This window comes from Rattus rattus, chromosome 6, assembly GCF_011064425.1.
Source record: "Rattus rattus isolate New Zealand chromosome 6, Rrattus_CSIRO_v1, whole genome shotgun sequence".
Classification (NCBI taxonomy): Eukaryota; Metazoa; Chordata; class Mammalia; order Rodentia; family Muridae; genus Rattus; species Rattus rattus.
In genome coordinates this window covers 32,808,469-32,822,826 of record NC_046159.1, presented here as the reverse complement: position 1 = coordinate 32,822,826, position 14,358 = coordinate 32,808,469, and the positions used below count along the sequence as shown (strand labels likewise).

The following is a 14,358-nucleotide window of genomic DNA, read 5'->3' as shown; positions in this document are numbered from 1 at the left end:
TACGTGAGATGGCCTCTCTCTCCTATGGCTGCTTTCTGTGTTCTGTTTGTTTCAGAGGCCTCCATTTGTTTGAGTAGTATGTGATCTAAATAAGTAGCTTTGTTCTGTTCCCCATAGTAGTACCTTGTAAAGGTGGACTCATTTCAGGCCCTAGAGGTGCTGGCTGGCCTGGCTATACTATGAGGGGAACCATGTCTTTGGTCCAGAAGGATTAGGCTGTGTAGTCCAGCATTAGCAGTGGGTTCTTCTAGGTGACTTCGTCTTTGGAAAGTGCACTTAAACCTTGTGAAGTAAAATATATGAGCTGATTATTGCCTGTCTGGACTGAACTTTCCATTGGGACTCAGTGTCAGATCTGGGAAATAGCTTTCACCTTTTGTCCACTTTCCTTGGGTCAACTACTCTTTGTTTCTGCCTCACATTTACTGTAGGAAGAACCCGGCCTCCTTTTTGAAAGATTTAGGGTCTGCTCAGTCTGCCACAGTATTTTTTATTGTCACTCAAACAAGCTATATTGTAGCAATCTTTACAGCAGGCCCTTGATATCTTTGAGGCACTACTAGCCTCACTCTAGGGCATTACTGTTGCCCACTGTACTACCTACCACCTTGCCCAAATGCTGCTTTATCTCTCCCAGACTTTGGCTCCCAGATGGTCCATAATCCACCTACCCATCCTATGCTCATCTTGTGTATCTAGATTGTCTAAATGATGCAGGGGCCTAGTCTAGTCAGTTTGGTATTCTATGCCTCTTTCTTTCTATTGCTGTAATGAAGCATCGGCCAGAAACAGCATGGGGAAAAAAGGCTTTATTTTACCTGGCAGATTATAATCCATCAAGGGAGTCAGGGCAGAAACTGAGATAGGAACTTGAAATAGAGGCCATGGAGGAATGCCGCTTAGTTGCTTCCCATGACTTTCTTAAGTTTGTTGTCTTATACAACTTGAGACCCACCTACTTAGACTGTGTGCTGGACCCTCACACATCCATCATGAGTCAAGAAAGTACTCCGTAGGTTTGCCTTCATACACATCTCATGGGAGCATTTTCCCCATTGAGATTCCCTCTTCCCAAGTGACATTAGCTTGTGTCAAGTTGACAAACTAACCAACATACTTGGGAATGTCTGGAGATATTGTCAACTTATTGTAAGATTAAAGCGGCTATGAGAACACCCTTATGTTCTCATAGCTATGTCTGAAAAGTCTGCTGCCTTGGAATGAGATGTCCATGTTACTTTCCTGCAGACTTGGGTGTGCTATATAGCTGCTTAGCCTTTGGGGAGTACATAGTTCAGAAGAAAAGAGAGCAGTGTTGTACCTGGTGGTGTTAGTGATTCAGTTAGTTACAGTGTGAGTTTTGGGCTTTGAACTGTTTCCAGACAAAGTGAGATTTGTTTCACTGTTACAGTCAGTTATTTTATACTATATGGTATTTTAAATTGTTTATTTCATCTCTATGGGTGTTTTTCCTGCATTATTTCCCTATGTACTATGCGTGTGCCTGGTGTCCATGAAGGCCAGAAGAGGGCATTGGATCCCCTGGGGCTGGAGTCGTAGAGGGTTTGTCAGCCACCGTGCTGGTGCTGGGAATTGAACCAGATCCTCTGAAGTGCAGCCAGTGCACTTAACCACTGAATTATATCTTTAGCCCCTGTTTAAGGTTTTTGTTTTGTTTTTGTTTTAGTGGGGCTTTTTGTGTTTGTTTGTGGTACTGGGGATTGACCCAGGGTTTCCCATGCTTGTGCTAATAATAAGCAAGTTATATTCTATGGCACAGCACCCTACCCTTGTGCTTGAGGTATCCTTGAACTTCAGCTAGACATGAAGCTGTTAATGGGATAAGCAGGCTCTCTTCTCCTGTGTCTGCACACACGGTCAGGTGATTGTCATGGATCGTAGACCACAAATTTGTAGCAGGTTCTCTGGCTTCATCTTTCTTCCTACTTGGTTCTGGTGGTTGTCCCCATCCTCTGTTTGCAGTGTTTTGGGTGTTTCCCTCACTTTGTATTGATTTGGGAGTTTTATACTTAACTGTTTACTCTCAGTACTTTCATTTTACTTTGTAAGGGCAACTGGCAATTGGCATGCATCAAACTGTCAGGGGTATAAAAGTTTTATCTTAAAGGAAAATTTTTTCCCTTCTTGAAAATGCCTTGTTCCCTCTAGAGATATAGGCTCCTTACTCCAGGGACCCTTAAATTAGTGAAATTAATAATTAATGCATGAAGGAGTGGGTTGAAGAAAACTAACCTGGAGGCTAAGTACATGCCTACAATCCCAGCATTTGGGAGGTAGGAAGGTTGGTAGTTCAAAGCCACTAGCCCTGGGTAACTTAGCAAGGAAACAAAACAACCATGAACAAAGAAAAAGAGGGGAGTTGATGTGGGGACATGTTTGTAATGATATTTTCTTCATAAGGTGTCTCCTAATCATGTATTTGGATACATTTTATTTCATGTGACCAGCTGTCCTTTCAAGTTCTTTCCCTCCATTTGCTAAGTCCCTTCCTTCATATCTGCTCTCCAGTATGCTACAGTGATCACTTGTGACAGTAGTCTTGCTGCCTGTGCTATTCTGAGATAGGTGCTGCTGTGTATATTAGGGATAAACCTAGTTAATACCAGTGAGTGTTAAAAAGACAGGGGAGGGAAAATGAGAGAAGCTGGCTGGGTTAGTTTTTCTCCTGCTATAATAGAACACCTTGACCAAAAGCAACTTGAGGGAAAAGGGTTTATTTTAGATCACAGGTTACAGTCTACCACTGAGAGAAGCCAAGGTAGGAATTCAAGACCCTGGAGATAGCTCAAACAGAGACTCTGGAGAAATACTGCTTGCTGCCTTGCTGCTGCTTGTTTACTCAGCATGCTTTCTTATAACCCAGTACCACCTGCCTAGGAGGCTCACAGTGGGTTGGGCCTCCCCACATTAATCATTAACCAAGAAAATGCTCACAGACTTGTTTAACAAGAAATCTGATGGAGGCATCTTCTCAGTTGAGGTCTTTCTTCTCAGAGGATTATAACTTGTGTCAAGTTGACAAAAACTAAGCACAGTGGACATCTGTGTGTCTTGTTTCCAGGTTTGCCAAAGACCTTACAGCCACCTGGCTCTGTGTGCTATGTTTGAATAGGTTCCTAGGACTTCTAAGCAAGTCAAAGCCTCTGGGGACTTTGTTAAAGGGTTCTTTTGGAGAAGAGTTGATATGGGTCCGAGCTTTCATTTATAAGGAACTCCCAGATAGTAATGGCAAGGAGCACCACAGTTCCTCAGGGGGGTCATGTTTAGATTTCAGAGTGCCTGCCAGGTGTGCCCTGCTCATCTCATGCCTTTGGATTCTGAGTGGTCAAAGCTTCCCTTAAGGGGGCATGTGGTTTCTACTGCAGCAGTGTTGCCTTCTCCCTATTTATCCTAAGTGTTCACTGTACAAGGAATTTGGAGAGCTTATCTCTGGGATTTTCCTTTAGTTATGGATTCCATCTAATATCACTGGACTTCGGGACATGTTCTAAAGATTTGTACTAAGGTGAGAGTAATTAGTGTCTCAACTGGAATTACAACTGTAGGACTTAGGGATCAAGGCTCATGAGCTGTGAGCTGGAATTTGGGAAATGTTTTGGGACATCTGACCTTGTGTTAGGCAGTGGCTAGCCTTGAGCACATGGGACATCTGTTTTGCCAGACTTCTCCAGGAGTTGATGAGTGGAGAATGTGGTTACTCAGCCCTGTGGGTATGGTCAAGAGCCATTGCCAGGCATGCATTCTGATTACCCCAGACAGGTCTGGCTTTTTGGAAGCTCCCAGTGTAGCTCTTATTTCTCAGAAAGTTCTGCTGTGTGGTAAACTGTGTTTGTGGCCTCCAACCTCTACCTTTAGACCCTTGTGTCTGTCATATAGTCCTGCTACCTGCAATTGGAATGAGCAAGGTTTCTTTTGGTTTTCAGGCATGCTCACCTACCTTGCTGAGGCTTCTTTCCCCCCTTTTCTCATGGGTCACAAACTTTAAAGCATTGTTCATTTCATTGTTCCAATAATCTTTAAGTAAAATGTGAACTTTACCATATAGATGAAATAAATTCTCATTTTGAACATTTGGTATACAGCTTGAACATTTATTTGTAAGTCAGCAGGAGAGTGCTGGGAGTTGCAGAGGAGGCAGAAGCTGGATGTGAGTTCTTGCTTAGGAGGAAAGTACAGGGGCCAGTCCTGTCAGTGGTTACTTGTCAGCTGGCGCCTCTGGAAAACAAGAGATCAAGTCAGTGTTCTACCATCTTGCCTGTGTCATCAAAAGTGACTTTCATACTATGGTATGCTGAAAGCAAGCATGTCCTGATGGGGAGGGGGTATGTTCCACTGGTCTTGGATTTAGAAGATGGCATTTGCATGTGCTCTTGGGTGAGTGTCCTCATCCCCAAGTCTTGCTTTCTCATCAGAACGGTGAGGTATGTGTATATGTAATTGCTATATTCATGAAGAAGTGCTAAGGGAAAGAATGCAACTTGTTCTTAAGATTTTTGATTTCTCAGTCATGGAAAAGCTTGGGTATCTTCTTCACAAAGTAAGAGTGTACTGAAAACCAGGGGTGCAGCTCAGTGGTAGTGTGCTTGTCTATTATGCATAAGGCCTTAGGTTTTCATCCCAGCACTACACACACACACACACACACACACACACCACCCACACCACACCTAAGATTCTAATGTGTCTGCTGGTATTTTCAGTGCCACTGTGTCACAGCTTCCCTTAGTGAAGTTATACTGTAAAGATGCTTTAAAGCTAAATAATTTGAGACACTGGAAATAGGCATCAGCACTACCTCATAGTTAAAAGAACTAAGGTTCAGGTGGGACCTAACAGCTAGTTGACACTAGTCCCTGGAACACAGGGCTGTTGAAGATGGACCTGGTAAGCCAGCCCTTCTGGGTTGCCACACATACCAGCTTAGCACCCTTTTCCACAGGTAGTCAGGAAGGTTAGAACCTGAAGAGTGGGGTTAGGGGAGAAAATTTGTATAACTCATAAAATAGGGTTAAGCTCCATTTCAGATTACTCACCTTTGACCTCTTCCCAGAGGATATCCTGAAGAAACTTTCCCAGGGCCCGGCCATGCTGCTGGTACTGAGCTCCTGACAGCTTGATGCCAACATCGAAGGGAGCATTGAACTAGAAGGTAGGGTTGGAAGGGCCTCAGGCCTCATCCTTCCTGCCCTGCTTCAAACACCCCAATCTCTCCAGGGAGGCTTTGTCATGTTAGCCATCTGGGTATCTGAGTGATTTGTGAACGTAATTCTCGAACCAGGAGTGTTGCTAACTGGTCTAGTACTCACCCTGTACACATGGCAGAAGCCCAGAGAGGCCGGGTGACCTCCCTATATAACAAACAAAGGTGATAGCCAAGGATTTAGAAAGTAGGACTCTTTCTGAAATCTGCTTAGCCCCAAGTCCTTACTTAGCATGGGCACAGACTATCAGGCTGCTAGGGACCAGATACACTAGGCTTCTAAGGCAGATGGTAGTTTGTTTCTCTGTAGTTTGTTTTCGCTTACAGGAGATAAGAGCAGGGAGCAGTATGTTCGGTTGGGGGGAGGGTATACACTGTGCCTTTTTATGGACCTAGGAGGCCCCTTCTAGCCTTCTCTTTATTAAATGCTAATTTTTCTTCTCACACTCTATTGTCACCACAAGCTGGTCCATCATCAAACTGTTGTGAAAGAAACCCATGTAACCATTAGGAGGGCTGCTAGAGGTGGCAGCGTTCCAGGTTTTCACACAGCCTGGAAAAGTCCCTTTTCCCTCGATTCAGGACCCAGCTGTTCAGTGGGGTGGTTGGCATTCTGTCTCTAGACCTGATTTTGGGGAAAAAAAACTTTAAAGAGAGGTATAGTCTCAGATGGGAGGAAATGGGTCATTCTGTGCCCAGTGTGCTCCAGCCCATCTCATCTGCCTTGTGCCCAGTACTTCGTATGCAGGCCAGATGTTTGGATCCTGTTGAGTATCACAGAGGCTAGGAAATGCTGTTAATCCTAGTTCTCTATGAGAACTAAATACAGGGCTCTTCAGGCCTGTTGTGGACCTGGGTTGTCTCATAAGACTATGTCCATGGGGTTAGGGATTTAGCTCAGTGGTAGAGCGCTTGCCTAGGAAGCGCAAGGCCCTGGGTTCGGTCCCCAGCTCCGAAAAAAAAACCAAAAAAAAAAAAAAAAAAAGACTATGTCCATGCTGTGTTAGTGAAGGAACCTTGGTGAGTCAGGAATTAGTTTTAAGTGTCATACTCCCCATGGAACCAAGGGTTTGAGAAGGTGCCTAGGTTCCAGAGAGGGTCAGAGAGCAATTTAGTGATCTTGGCATTTGTCCTTGACTGAGAGGAAGGTGGGAGAAGGAGTGTAGCAAATCCTGACTTGGTAGCCTTGGGCAAGGGAGTTGACCTTTTCAAATTGTGTTTCTTATCTACAAAATTTAGCAAGTAATGCCAGCTTATTTAGCTTGCAGGCCTTGTATAGAGTAAGTGGTCCATGATAAAGGTAGACCGGCTGGGAATGTGGCCCCTGGCAGAGCACCTGCCTAGCAGTTGTGAAGCCCTAGGTTGTGTCTCCTGCTTCCCAGTTTATCACGGTTGCTGTGTTTGAAGATGAAGTTGTTGCATGCAGACACAGAGTATAGGGACTGGCATTGTCAGGTGCTACCTCCAGTTCCCGGGGGAATCCTAGATGAGCTACTGAGAGGCACCTATGGTCCCTTTATTCCCTTCTCCCAATCCAAAGCTGTTTGCCCATCTGAGACTCTTAAGAGTAAACTCAGCTCCGTTAGCCCACACATATGGTCTAGCCAGCCTAGCCTGCACTAGCAGCCCTCCTACCTCCCCATCACCAGGGCAGGCCTTAGAAGCCCCTGGGACAAACAGAAGGCTTTCTTCTGTTTCTGTATTTTCATCAGTGTTTCCTGGCTCCTTGTGGCCCCTCGAAATCTGCTTGTCTTTGCTGCTTATGGCTGCTCCCTTGCTACCCTTGAAACAGTCCCTTGTGGAGCTGTTGGTGCTGAACTCTAATCCTTGAATAGCTTGAAAAGCCTCACACCCCAAACCCTTTACTGTTACAAGAATATGCTGGTGCCTGGGGACCAACCCTGATTTCCAGCTCCTCCTCTGCCTCTTCTGCTTGTCCTCTGTCCTCTGGGTGGAGCCAGCCTTCCAGAGCTCGTGGCTGCAGTTTAGCTGGTGGCTTCTTGGATTCCTTTCTCTGCTGGAAAGGAAAAGAAGATCTTTTCTTTTCCTCCCTTCCCTCCTTCCCCCCTCCCTCCCTCCCTCCCCTCCCTTCCCTTCTTTCCTTTCTTCCTTTCTTTTTTTGTTTTTCAAGACAGGGTTTCTCTGTGTAACAAAGCCCTGGCTGTCCTGGACTCACTTTGTAGATCAGGCTGGCCTCGAACTCACAGAGATCACTTGTCTCTGCCTCCTGAGTGCTGGGACTAAAGGCATATGCCACCATACTGACTTCTTTATTTTTCTTAAAATTTAAATTTTTTTTTTTGAGATATAGTCTCACTATGTAGTCCAGGTTGGCCTTAAATTTGAGGCCCACCTGTCTTCATCTCCTGATGCTGGGATTACAGGTGTGCACTACCATACTTGGCTTTGGTTTTCTCTTCAGTATAAATCTGCATATCCTAAAAGCAGAATTGGGTCACATCCAGAGGCCCCTTTATACTGTGAGAAGGTGTGAAACCTAGATAAATGGGGCCACTGCTGCTGGTCATAGGGCTGGAACAGACCACTGACCAGGATAGATGTGGAACTTGGGGAGACAGGCTTACCTGGGCTTTCTGGTGCTCTGGGCTCAGGAAGCTGGAACCTGCCATGGCCATGTCCATCCAGAGCATGCTGAGGAGTAGCAAACTGCAGATAGTCGCTGAAGACAGCATGGCCTTGGTGGTGAGGACAGATGATCTGGGGGAGAGAGGGACTTCTGCTAGCTTACTTGTCTCCATGATGTATGCCTTAGAATTTGCTCAGGTTGGAATCCAGCAAGCTTCAGAAGTAAGGATAGGACTGCTGGAATGAAGCAAGGCTCTCTTGTCACCATCTTACAAGGGTGGGAGAGCCAAAGGCTAAACTGCCTTTTCTAAGCTGTCGAGGCAGAGCCTGATGTGCTGGAGGGCTGTCCATTTCAGTGTTGCTTATCTTGAGCCCGTTGGAGCCAATGAGGCTGACCTACACCGTTGTCTTTGTTCAGTGAGCTCACTGACACCCAGAGAAAGTAAATGGGGAGGGGGGGACAGTGCTGAATAATTTAGACCCCTTCGAGCACACATGTTCATGCATACACATATACACATACATAAACAGACAGCAGAGAGTGCTTACCTGGAATGCCTGGGGATGTGGTGCCTGCTGGCTGGCTGCTCCTTATATAGGAAGCCTTGTGTTTGTTCACATCCGGCAGCCTCGTCTCTGAGGCTGTGTAGTTTGTGTGGGCAGTATTGCATTCCTTGAGAACTAAGTACTCTTTCCCCTCACTGTTAAAGAACAACTAGTGGAGGTCAGGTGCCCTGAGAAGTTATCTTTGGGTGGGGCACTAGCTCCTGATTTTTCTGTGGTCCTCTTGTGGGCTTGGCCCTGGTGGTGGGCTGGCAGGTGAGGTGCTCAGGTCTTGGTTAGTTGTGGTATGACTTGCCTCCATGTGAGATGGTGTTGCCACCAGGAGGATTTGAAGATTTGTCCAGTTGCCTTGCTACTGATTCTGTTGTGTTTCCACACACTGATCACATAGAGACCTGCTCCTGGGGTGTTCCTGAAAATGAACTGAACTGCCATCCCTAGGAGCAAGTGTCAGGGAATGGCCATGCTTTATTGGTCTTCTGTGTCTTACTTGGTCTTACTGGTTGATTTTGTCTTTGTTTGATTTTGCACTGTTGGGTATAGTTCCCATGGCCTTGTACTTGGTAGGCATTTTTCACTCGGCCATACCCCAGCCTATTCTGGTGTTTGTTTACCTGGCAGCTTGCCTCTCTGTCCTCTGGCAGGTATCAAGGCTCTAGCACAAGGGATGCCTGTTGTGGAGATGCAGATGAGGTAGACCTGGTGTAGGAGTCCTGCAATATAGCTTTGACAGTGGACAGTAATTAGGATACTTTCCTATGATGCTCTTAAGAGAAATAGGGCATGGCAGTGGCAGAGGCAGGCAGATCTCTGAGTATGAGGCCAGCCTGGTCTACTGAGTGAGTTCCAGGATAGTCAGGGCTAACAGAGAAACCATGTCTCAAAAACAAAAGATAAAGAAAAATAGGATGTGTCCCTGGGGAAGTGTAGGCTCCTGGCTTCTGAAGCACTGCTTTCTGACCTGTTTCTGCTGCCACAGTAATTGTGTCATTGCAGTGATGGGTCACTCTGGATATCCAGTTAGGGGCTGTTGACAATAGGACAAATGATTTAGAGCCCCCATGATATCCTGACCTACTATGAAGTTTTGGAGGAGATTGGGCTCTTTAGGAACACTTGGTGCAGGTGAGGAATGGGCTGGGTTGCAACTCCTGTGAGAAAAAGACCATTTGGCAGAGGTAGCTGGAAATCCAACGTAACTGTATTACCAGGTGCCTCCATAGCTTGTCACCCACCTGAACTTAGAAACCTTGGCTGTGGGGCCCACAGGGGCTAAAGATGAGGTGGTGTGGAAAACACCTGCAGCCCTCCGGTCTGTGAGGACAGAAAGCCTGTGCATGGTGACCAGACATCGGCTGAGATATGAGGCTTGTCCACTCAGCCACTGGAAGCCTTTGGAGGCAGGAGGTACTGCTGTTGATCTTAGATAAAGCCACAGATGAGCAAACACAAGTTGCTAACTATCCAGGGACAGAGCTGGAACCCTCTAGTCACATACCTTGTCATCCAGAATATAGATTAGCAGGGAGTACAGTCTGTTGATGGAAGAATGGAGAGAAGAGGTGCCAGAAAATATCTAATGACCTGCCCATGTCTGTGGAAGAGGAGCTAGGAAATGTACCTTCATCCTACCAATAGGATGCTTGGGAGAGATTATATAGCTCTAGAAAGGACAGGTGATTGCTCTAACTCCCCATTCTTAATAAATAAAACCAAGACCAAAACAGATGGACTAAATTTCAATGTATGTTTTATTAGGGTTCTCTACAGAAACAACAGAATGAACTTATGTTTATTAAAGGGGATTCTTTTTTTTTAAAAGATTTATTTATTTTATTTTATGTAAGTACACTGTAGCTGTCTTCAGACAAACCAGAAGAAGGCATCAGATTCTATTACAGATGGTTGTGAGCCACCATGTGGTTGCTAGGCATTGAACTTAGAACCTCTGAAAGAGCAGTCAGTGCTCTTAACTGATGAGCCATCTCTCTATCCCCTAAAGGGGATTCATTAGAATGATTTATAGGATATGATCTGGCTAGTCCAACAATGAGTGTCTCTTGACAGAAAGGCCAAGAATCCATTAGTTGTTCAGTCATGGTGTGAAAAGTCAGCTGGTCTTTTACCTACATTTGAGTCCAGAAGTAGGTTTAATGCCAGTAAGCAGTGCTTTGGTCAAGGCATAGATGAACTTGTCAGTGAGAATGAGGGCAAGCAGGCAAAAAGCAAAAGCTTCCTTCTGTGTCCATTTTATATGGGCTGCCAACAGAAGGTGTGGCCCAGATTTAGGGTCAGTCTTCCCACCTTAAATGATTCAATCCAAAAAAATCCCTTACAGGTGTGCCTATCTGCTTGCGTTCTAGTTGACTCCAGATGTAGCCATGTTGACAACCACATATATAACTGTAATGTGTGATTAACAACAAGTTGTTACTTTTATAGTGTTTAAATCTAGTGGGTATTTTGTTCTGAGCCTGCTCCAAGTGCTCTGCAGTGTCCAGGCTTCTGTGTCTGCAGTGTTGTTGAAGGATCCTGCTGGCATTCTTTGGTCTCCTTTCAAAGCCCAGTATATCCCACTGGCTTTCCTGCCTCTACTATCTTAGTACTGTAGCCCCAGCCCTTCTGTCTTTAGTGTCTGTCCAACAGTGTTTGCCCTCAGCCTAAAGGTGACTTGAGTTGTTGGTTATCTAGCACCAGGTTCTCAGTGCTAGGTTAGGCCTGCAGGGCCATAGCCTCAAATTGCTAGCTAGTGCCAATGTGGACTAAAGCATGCTGGCGTTTGGGAGGGTGCTCATGAGTGTAGGATTTTCAAGTTTCATCTTTAGACTTGATACCAAAGGTCTTCAGCCGGGCCCAGTAAACTAGTTCAACAAATGTCCTCAGTAATTGTTTTCTTCTTATAAATTTTTTTTCCTTTTTAGATTTTTATTTTAATTATGTAGGTGTGGGTGTGTGTACATATGGGTGTGGATGCCTGTGGAGGTTCGAGATGATGGATTCCCTGGGAGCTGAAGTTGAAGGCAGATTTGAATCACCTGATATGGATGCCAGGAACTGAACTCCTCTTGTCCTTTGCAAGAGCATTATATGCTCTTAACCAGTAAGCTGTCTCTCCAGACCTCTTTTTGTAATTTTTTTTTTTCCTTTTTCTCGGGGCTGGGGACCGAACCCAGGACCTTGCGCTTCCTAGGCAAGCGCTTTACCACTGAGCCAAATCCCCAACCCCTTTTTGTGATATTTTAAGAACAAGATTTACCTGTAGGGCTTTAGAGGTGTCACCATTATTCAAATTCCCCGAGACTTTGCACAGAATCATTGTAATTACCACAGATCACTGCCTGATCTGGACTCACGAGTAGTTAGTGACTTCTGAGTGCATTCACAATATTTTATTACCTGGGTGTGCCATTTGCACAGGGAAGGCAAGAGATTAGTACGTCGGTTTCTATTTCTTTACTCATTTTCAAAGTTTCAAAGACTAATGCTTTTTTCTTTTTTTTTGGAGCTGGGGACCGATAATGCTTTTTTCTTAACACGAACTCAACAATTTACTGTACATGGTGGCTTTTCACCTTATTCTGTTCAGTTTTTTTTTTTTTTTTAAACTCTGGATACTTTGAAATGACTCAGGTTTTGAACAATTTTCTGTTCTACTGAGATCCTTCAAGTCCATTGTGTGCATTCCTTCTCAGACCCGAAATCAAACATGTGCCTAAAAGCATTGGTTTTCTTTAGTGGGAAGTGTGAGTGGTGTGTGTGTGTGTGTGTGTGTGTGTGTGTGTGTGTGTGTGTGTGTGTGTGTGTGTGTGTGTGTGTGTGTGTGTGTGTGTGTGTGTGTGTGTGTGTGTGTGTGTGTGTGTGTGTGTGTGTGTGTGTGTGTGTGTGTGTGTGATATGTATGGGCATACAGCATGTGGAGGTTACAGCTTATGAGAGTCAGTTCTCTTTCCACAGATGTCGAAACCCAGGGATCAAACTCAGGTTTTCAGATTTGTCAGTAAGTGCCTTAATCTGCTGATCCATTTTGCTGGCATCCTTTTAAAAAGAAAAATATTTGGCTGGAGAGATGGCTCCTGGTTAAGAGTTAGTAATGCTCTTACAGAAGACCTGAATTCAGTTCCTTGTTGCATGGCTAGAAACCACTGTAACTCTGGCTCCAGGGAGTCAAAATGCCTTTTTCTGGCACTTGCAGTCATATTTGAAACACAGGCATATACTCGGGAGATCCAACCCCAACAGGCTGAGTTTAATATTTGTGCTTGGGGTTTAAGGTCCATAAGTTGTTTTGATGAATATTGTAGGAGCAAATAAATGTTGGGTAGAATATGATATAAGGATGGTTTATATGTTCTATAAATGTTCTGAGGTCTCTTTGTTCTGTTACTGAATGAGGATTGATGTCAGACTAAAATTGTAGATGTTTTCTTTGCAGTGTTCCCATTTCAAGTGTCTGGAAATTCCTGTTAAGTGCAGACACATTTTAGAGTGTTAAGTCTTCCCAAATTGATCCTTTTATCATGTTTGGATGTCTCTGATGACATTTCTCCTAAAGCCTGTTTTATTTGACAGAAGCAGACACTTGATTCTTTCCTTTTGATTGCTAATACCTGTTTCCAGCATTTTTATTATTTCTTCCCTTTGTATTTAAGGTGGAGCTAATAAAGTCTGGCCTTACTTACTTTAGAGATCAGTCTCATAATATAACCTTTCTGTCTTTCTTCCTGCATGAGTTGGATTCTGACATGTGCTACTACTTTTGGTGGTTCCTTTTCTTCTTCCTCCTTGTTATGGGTGGGGAGACAGGGACAACTTTTTGCTGTTTTCAGGCTTCTTTGAACTGATGGACTCATCCTCCCAAGGCCTCATTGTGAGTAGCTGTAATTATCAACACGTGTCACTATACCCAGCTATGTAGCTTAATATTTTTTGTGTATGTAGGTATGTGCAGGTATGTATACAGACCAGAGACTGGCTTCAAATGCTTTCCTTATGTGCTCCCCACCCCCTTACAATTTTATCTTTTTTTATGTGTATGCATGTATGTCTGTGTGTGGGTTTGTGCACAAGTGTGCAAGGACCTGTGGTGGCCAGAGGAGGGTGTTGAATTCCCTGGTGCTGGAGTTATAAGCTGTCTGATGTGGGTGCTTGGGAAGAGGACTCAGGTCCTCTGCCAGAGCAATGTATGCTCTTAACCACTGAGTTCTCTGTAGCCTTCCACCTTATTTTTGACACTGAACCTGTAGCTTGCCAGTTTGGCTAAACTGGCTGCTTAGCATGTCCTCAGGATATTCCTGTCTCTATTTCCAGGTTTTTAAGTAGGTTCTGTCTACTCTCTTAATAAGACAGTATCTTCCTGTTCTTAAAATTGCTATGAAATGGCGTTGACCCTCCTATTTCTGTCTCCTGAATGCTGAGATTACAGTAAGTGCCACCATACCAAGCTAGAACATTCATATCGTTAATGTTCACTAGAGGCCTGTCAGCCTATAGTCCTAAGTGAGGTGATATACTCTTAAAGAAGATATTGGGGGCCCCTTCTATTGTTTCTCCTTGCCATGAGGTGAACAGGCCTTTTCCTTAGACACAGGTGCTCAACATGATGTAATAAACCATAGCCAAAGGAATAGACTGGACAAAACATGGACTCTGAGAACTGTGAGATAAAGTAATTCTTTTTATTTAAGGCATTTATTATAGCAATGGAAAGCTAACATCTTTATTTTATTTTGAAGATACTTTTCTTTTAGCAGATATGGAATTCTAGAAAATCAGAGGCATTTTTTGCTTTGTGTGATCTGATGAAAAGTTGGCTGTTCTTTATGTGTGCTTGTGAATTTAGTATGTCTCTAACTGCTGCTGTAACACTCAATGTACCCAATTGTTGTGAAGCATTAGGGTTTTAATTGTAAGTATGGAAAATGATTTGGCTGTCTTCTGATTTCCTCCCCTGTACTTTTTCTTGCCTCCTCCCCATCTATACCCAGGCTG

General features: G+C 44.4%; 1 protein-coding gene across 2 annotated transcripts; it reads right to left on the bottom strand.

The window, feature by feature from the left end:
- Positions 1–4,098: 4,098 nt before the first annotated feature.
- Ghrl (ghrelin and obestatin prepropeptide) lies at positions 4,099–7,969 on the bottom strand. 2 transcript variants are annotated; one of them, XM_032905910.1, is made up of 4 exons: positions 7,807–7,969; positions 7,122–7,235; positions 5,055–5,163; positions 4,099–4,236 (listed from the first exon to the last, which is right to left on the bottom strand). In XM_032905910.1, the coding sequence occupies exons 1-4, from the start codon at positions 7,912–7,914 to the stop codon at positions 4,217–4,219; spliced, it is 351 nt and encodes a 116-aa protein (XP_032761801.1). In that variant the 5' UTR covers positions 7,915–7,969; the 3' UTR covers positions 4,099–4,216. The 2 variants fall into 2 exon arrangements, with proteins under 2 accessions (XP_032761801.1, XP_032761800.1); XM_032905909.1 differs by having other exon boundaries at positions 7,122–7,238; positions 7,807–7,968.
- Positions 7,970–14,358: the final 6,389 nt, after the last annotated feature.